General features: G+C 46.3%; 1 protein-coding gene across 1 annotated transcript in view; it reads left to right on the top strand.

Annotated features, from left to right (window-relative positions):
- Positions 1–3,858: 3,858 nt before the first annotated feature.
- The window catches only part of LOC104531905 (NADH-cytochrome b5 reductase 3), a gene marked incomplete at its 5' end in the record, with an annotated part of 14,517 nt that continues 11,273 nt past the window's right edge, over positions 3,859–7,102 (top strand). The window contains one exon of the mRNA XM_010176940.1: positions 3,859–4,112. Within this exon, the coding sequence (XP_010175242.1) occupies positions 3,859–4,112 (254 nt within the window). The remainder of the gene's footprint in view (positions 4,113–7,102) is intronic.

The raw sequence follows: 7,102 nt of genomic DNA, 5'->3' as shown, positions 1-7,102 counted from the left end.
CACCCACGGTTCCTGTGCGGGGGATAATGGTGCCTGTGTTGGCGGACCGTGGCCTGTGCGTTTTCCTTCTCTCGGTTCCCTGAATAGTTTTGCAGTGTCTGTGCTGGTGGCTTTAAAACCACCCGCCTGGCAGCTGCTCTGGTGGCGCAGAGCTCTTCTGGCATCATGTCTGCCGAGCTGTGGGTTTGTGGTGCTAGTATCTGTAGTGCACCGTTACCCTCTTTCCACAGCTGCATGACACATCGTTTCTTTGCTCTGATGCACCTGCTCAAACATTTCTGGCTCTGGGTTTATGAGAGGAGCAGGACGGAGGTGGATGCAACATGTGCTAGTTTGGGTACAGCTGCTTATTAGGTTACTCGAACAGAAGAGAATGAGGCAGATGCTAAAGCTGCAGAAGAAATGCCTGTCCCTTAATGCTCTCCTCATTTTCTAAAACTAAGATCACTTAAAAATAGGGTTTGATTGAGGAAGTGGGGGAGCTGAGGGTACAAGATTTTTCTCACCAAAGAAGCATTTGGTTTGTGTGTTTGTAGGGCATTTTGGTGGTGGAGTGAGTGTCCTGCCATAAGCTTACACATTGAACTGTGTTTTGCTCACCACACCCTAGCAGAAAGGGCTGGCAATCTCGATGCTATGGCTTTTCCTTCTTGTGGCCTCTTTTGTTATCCCACAGAGGTCTGTTTCCATTAATAAAAATTCCTGCTCAGTTACTTATTTTGTGATCTCTGTTAGCAAAGATTTGTGCAACTGGAAACTATGAGTCACCAGATCTTCATTTAGTGATTCCTGGCCTGATGGTCAGCCCGTCACTCCCTCTGATGCAGCTTCTGTGGTTGCAGTGCAGTTATCTTCGTAAATATCTTGATATCCACTGTGATAAGCGTATATAGATCACTTTTAACCCTGAGGATGTATTTCTAAGCAAGGATAAATTCTTGCAATCACTCAGCCTCCAGTTCTTCCCTTTCTTCTGCCCACCAGCTGATACCTTCTGAGTAAGGAACTAAAATAGCCATCTGAATTAGTGAGCGTGCTGTTTCTTTCCAGGCTAAATCTCCTGAGGCTTTTGTGCTAATTGACCATGAATAACAAATTGCCTTCCACGAGGCTAACACTGTGTTAAAAGTATTTGTCGAAATTAAACATTTTATTCCAGGAGACTCAGATCTGGTGCGCTGCCTCAAAAAGTGATGATTATGCACATTTGGGGAACGAGTGTGTTAATCTTATTTATTGAACAGCTGTGGGAGTTTTCACTTGACATCTGATGACCCCAAAATTATTTGTGAAGATGGGAGAAAACATTTATCTCTGCAGGCAGGTGGAGAAGCTGACTTGCAGAGGTGATACTTTGAACTGCACTCTTCTCCTGCCTTCCTCATCATCTGCCACTGACATACGTTAGTGTTGGAGTTGGGACTGAGCCTAAGGTTTTTCCCGTTTTCAACTGCAATTTTGCTAAGCCACAGCTGTGCTTTTTTTTTTTTTGGTCCATTTTAGGTAGCCACATTTGTAAATGAAACTAGTGAATTTTAACATATTAATGTCTTATTTGAAACATCTGCTGCAGATTCAACTTGCTGTCTCCACCAGGTCTCATTCAGCTGTTGCAGTTCTCGTTAGGGAGTTTGTTTGCTGCTTTGTCACTTTCTTCAACAACTCCCCTGCCTCCCCCTTTTTTTGTGACTCAGTAACAAAAGTTCTTTCTGGAGCTGCAGTAATCTGTTGCATCTGTAGGAACTGAGGAATAAAATTTCTGTAAACTTCAGCTTCTTCAGAAACAACCTGTGTGGAGTTATTTCAGTATTTTCAAATAAAAGTGAAAAATGCAGTGTGTGTATGACATGGTTTGCCTTCAAGCTATACTCATTGTTGCTATATTTTAAACCTGTACAGCAGCATTTTAAGAAGAGAGAGTTTATGCTGTCCCTTTCTTTTAATTTTACACTTGCCAAAATTTTAGTAATAACAGTGTAGGACTTTTGTATAGCCTCCTGGGAACTGTTGCACTCACAGAAATGTGCTTCTAAAAGACTGCTCAGATCCCTTTAAAATAAAAATAAAGTGCAAGTGCATTGCATGCAGCTAGGAATTTTATTTATTTATTTATTTGCTATGGTCATGCTCTGGAACAGGACTGTCCCTGGGAAGAGGCACTAGAAACAAAGGCACAGGCCTCTAGCTGAGCATGATCCCGGCAGGCTCTGTGCTTGCAGCCTGTGAGTAATCCATCTTCAGCCCTGTAGACCCACCAAGTGCCCGTGGCCTATGGCACCAGGCCTGGGAGGTGACATCTTCCTTCCACCTTGTCCACACGGCTGTCACTGCAGCGGTGGGGTCTGTTTTGTGCTTTCACTGCGTGGCCACTCAGTCTCTTCAAACTTGGCAGACCACATGTGGCGTTGGGAAGGGAGAGGGTGATGTGGTGCAGGGTTGTAACCTGCTGCTGTCCTGTGAGACTTCAGACCGGGGGTGAAGCTCATCCCTGGAGCAGGCTGCGTTGTCATGTCTGTGCTGTGATCTAAAAGGCCCAGAGCAGCGGTGTGTGTTAGGTGACGTGTGAGAGGAGCCTGTCTGCATGTGTGTGCACCAAGGAGCACAGTGGTGGATGGGGAATCTGGGTGATGCTCTGACCCAGCTACTTCCAGGCCTGTCAGCAGAGAGCAGCCATCTGGTGAAGGTTTATCTCCACACACGTGCACAAAGGAGCACAGAGAGGTTGGCAGCAGTAACCCACTCAGAGAAGTGAGCCCTGGCCCTTCCCAGAGCTGTCGAGGGGACCTGTTGCCCGTGGGCCAGCGGTGACACCCGTCTGCACGTGTCAGTGGAAGGCTGGCTCCCCCTGCAGGCTGGGAGGCACGGGATGCAGGGAGGAGCATGTGGGACTGTGGGACATTTAGGGGAGGAACCAAAGGCAGAGATCGGGGCTGTTTGGGGAGGAACAAATGTGGGGAAAATAAAGGGATGAAAAGGGCTGACCCTGCACAAACAGGCCTGACCTGTGCCCTTGTCTGCCCGTGTCCCGTTCCGTTCCGTGTCTCCACTCCATCGCTACTTTCCTGGGAAGGGCTGTTCTGCCTGCACGTGTCTGTGTGGAGGTGTAAGCACTAGTGCCTGCAGCCAGACTGTGGGTCAGAGGGCTGCTGTGTCTGTGGTGCCAGCACCCAGCATGAGTGTGCAGTGGCTAGCAAAGATCAAGATGGGCTAGCCAGCAAGTAGGGGAGGTGGCCTGGGAGCCAGGCGTGTGTGCCTCTCTGAGGGTGAGACTGCTGGAGGGGCTGGCGGTCCTGGCCAGCTGCCAGAGAGGGAGTGTGGTCTGTGGTCAAGTGTGAGACCCCTAATTACTTGGGGGTCAACAGCACATGTGATGGGGTGTGAAGGGGTGTGTGCAACAGCAGCTCCTACTGCTGCTGTCAGCAACTGGGGAGACTGGGGACAGCTGCTGCAGAGACCTTCACCAGCTCATGGTGAATCCACCTTATCGCATGTGTGTGTATTTCCTACTAACAGACCTTCATCCCGATGGGCCAGGGAGGGGAACAGGATGAGGCCGTGGGTGCTGTTTGTGTGAGCATCTGTCTGTGTCGATCAGTGTGGCCAGCCAGGTGTGTATTTGGGCACGTGTGTGTGTCTGTCCGTGCCTGCTGGACATACGTGCTCAGCCTCGCTAACAGCTGGGCCTGGGGACACGGAGCCGTGGCATCCTCGCTTCTATCAAGCTGCTGGCTGTGGCAACCCTCTGCCAGTGTGCCAAGTGCCTCAACGTGGGAGTAGCACCAGGTATTTATAAAACAAATGTGTGTGTTACATTGGCTGGTGGGTTTTTTTAATACTTCTTCTTCCTGCTCGTATTAGTACAAAGAAACATAGGTTTTTTGGTGGTTGGATTGTCATGTCATGCTGCCGTATGCCTTCTTACCCAAATAACTTTCTCTGGTTATGTACATGTGGCTAACACTCTTTCTGTATCGCTGCAGTTGAGTCGGGTTGTGACGTACCCAATATGGCTCATCTACACCACCATCCTGAGGCTCTTCAGGAATCCTCATCCTGCAATTACTCTGAAGGATCCTGAAGTGAAGTATGCACTGAGGCTGATTGATAAGGAGGTAAGTCTGTGTACAGTGCTGAGCATGACTTCCCCAGGGATTCTGTGAAGTGCTTGTAGCTTCTTAGATCTTGGGTCATGTTGCAGCAGGGCGAATACTTGTATTTTGAGAAAAGGACTTCTTTATGAATGCTTCTTGCCTTGTATAACCGAGTTCTGCAGTTTTGCAAGCAGCTTGTTTCCAAACAAGTTAGATTGGAAAATACTACTTTAGAAATGACCAAACTTGTCATTTCTGTCACATGTGTCTCATGTCATGGAGGACATCAGCAGAAATTCCTAAACTCTGTACTGCTAGATTGGCTATGAGATAGAAGTCATGCTGTCAGAAGTCATGCTGTCAGGCAGAGCAGGCAGTTTCTTCGTGGTCAGTAGCATTCAGCACAGGAGTTGTCAGAACTATATGGATACCAATTCCTGTTACTGGATTTACGTACTCTAATGTGTTACAGGCAGAAAGGTGTTTAAATGATGTAGTCCTGCCAGTGCCTGAGCTGTCTCAGCTTTTCTTTCTCTCTGTTAAAAGCAGAAGCTGTTCTGTACCTCCCAGGCTGCTCAGCTAGGTTTTCAGAGGAAAGTCATGACTCTTTCAGGGATGGGTGGATCTTGCTATCAGAAGTCAGTAACTCAACTTGTGGGAAGCAGTCCAAAGCCACAAAAGATGAAAAGTCCAGATTTCCCTTGGATAAACTCACCAGCAAAAGCATGAGATAGAAATATTGGCTTTGCAGGTGTGAAGACACACCTGAAGGTATTTTGAGTGTTGACTTTTTAAGTCAATGAGCCAGTCAGAAAGTTATCAGAAGAGTTTTGATGCAAAGGACTTTGGACTGGAACAGAGCTTTGTTTGGGGTAGAGGCACCGATAGCTTGGCTTTCAATTGTTCTGTCTGTCAAAGAGAACTATTACTGTAATTCTGAGTCCTGGTTTCGTGGGAACTAAAAGCTTCCTTGTGGCTTGGGCTGGGCGGCATTACTGAATTTATTTCTCATGTGTACTGTGGCACTATTATTATATATACTCCCCACTTTCTCATGAGATCTGCAGCACGTGGTTACAGGTACAGCCTGCCTGACCTGCAGGAGGGGAGGGAAGCTTGAGGCACTGCACGTGCTTCTGAATATCAGGCTACTTGCAAGTTTCTGCTGTTGCAGTTTGTAACAGAAGAGAACTCAGAGTTCTCTTTTTTTTTTTTTTAATACTAAATACTGATATTTTTTCCTCACTCCGTTGTTATTTTTTGTATGCTGCTTTTAATCTTGGGATGGAGGAACAGCTCTTATATAACCAGGTCAAATGTTGCTGCATGTGGTACCTTGATCAGCTGAGAATATTTGACTGATGAATGTTTATAATTTTTTGCTTAAATGGGAAATGTGTCCTGGAAACAGAAGTTAATTTTGAAAAATAATAACTGGTAAAATAAGTGCTAGTAACCTCTAACATCCTGCCAAAAATCTGGTGCAGATACTGATATTTGGCATTAAACTTCTCAACATTGCCATATCCACCCATCTGGGAAAGATGAAATTAGCCATTCTGACATGCTTCAGTTTGTATTTTACAAGCTATTAAAGTTGAAGTAGATGAGAACTTTAATCTAAAAACACCTGCCATTCCACAAAAACATTTTAACTTGGGCAGAGAATCGTGGCTCTTGTTGCGGTTCTGGAGCCTACTCAAGACACTGAGTGGTTGGCTAGAGTTTACCTTGCATTGCCAGAGGAATTTCAGTGTGCTGGTTTTACCTTGTAGTGTTGCTCCTTTTGCTTGCCCAGCCTAGCTCAAGTCCCTCGTATTTTTAACGTTTCTGCTGTTCCCATGTTGGTATTTATCATTCCCTTTTTGTGACTATGAAGCTGTTGGTACCTTCACCAGCAGAGCACCAAAATTATTTGTGTTTAAAACAGAAATGAACAAATGAACTCCCAGTTTTGGGGGTAGCTGTCATTTTTAACCTGATGTATTTCGATGATATAGTTGAGACTGTGGCCTTGCAGAAACTTTTCTTAGGGGACTGTGGCACAAGCAAAGGAACAAGAAGCTTGACCAGGAAGGGAAGTGGCAGGAACTGCTTAGATTGATTTCCCAGCTAAAGAAAATGGACCAGTGATTGCAGCAGAAAACTGAGTCATGTGTGCTGGGCAGCCATACAGCAATACAGCACTCCCCCTCTATTCTGCCCTGGTGAGGCCACATCTGGAATATTGTGTCCAGTTCTGGGCCCCACAGTTCAAGAAGGACAGGGAACTGCTTGAGAGAGTCCAGCACAGAGCCACGAAGATGATCAAGGGAGTGGAGCATCTCCCTTATGAGGAAAGGCTGATGGAGCTGGGTCTCTTTAGCTTGGAGGAGACTGAGGGGAGACCTCATTAATGTTATAAATATGTTAAGGGCGAATGTCAGGAGGATGGAGCCAGGCTCTTCTCAGTGATGCCCAATGGTAGGACAAGGGGCAGTGGGTGTAAGCTGGAACACAGGAGGTTCTGCTTAAACTTGAGAAAAAACTTCTTTACAGTGAGGGTGACAGAGCCCTGGGACAGGCTGCCCAGGGAGGTTGTGGAGTCTCCTTCTCTGGAGACATTCAAGACCCGCCTGGACACATTCCTGTGTGATCTCATTTAGGTTCCTGCTCTGGCAGGGGGGTTGGACTAGATGATCTTTTGAGGTCCCTTCCAATCCCTGACATCCTGTGATTCTGTGATTCTGTGATATATGGATATGAAATTTCAGAAGGATTCCACAGTTTCATGGAAACATTTTTTAGGTATCTACCATCTGAAGTTTAAAAAGCACTGGTCTAGAGGATGCCTAGTTTGACATCTGTGTATCTTTTAACACAGCTTAGATTTTTGTGTATGAAAGCTGGAAATTGAATGTACTATTTTGTTGAGCTGTGTTTAGCAGAAGCTTTTCTTCCTCTACCCACTGTCTGCCTTTTACCCACCAGTTGCAACCTTAACATCTGCCTTAGTTGAGTATGCCATACCT

This window comes from Antrostomus carolinensis, unplaced genomic scaffold (assembly GCF_000700745.2).
Source record: "Antrostomus carolinensis isolate BGI_N321 unplaced genomic scaffold, ASM70074v2 scaffold22981, whole genome shotgun sequence".
NCBI classification, from domain to species: Eukaryota; Metazoa; Chordata; class Aves; order Caprimulgiformes; family Caprimulgidae; genus Antrostomus; species Antrostomus carolinensis.
The sequence above is the reverse complement of the archived record's forward strand: the minus strand, read 5'-3'. Positions and strand labels throughout refer to the sequence as shown.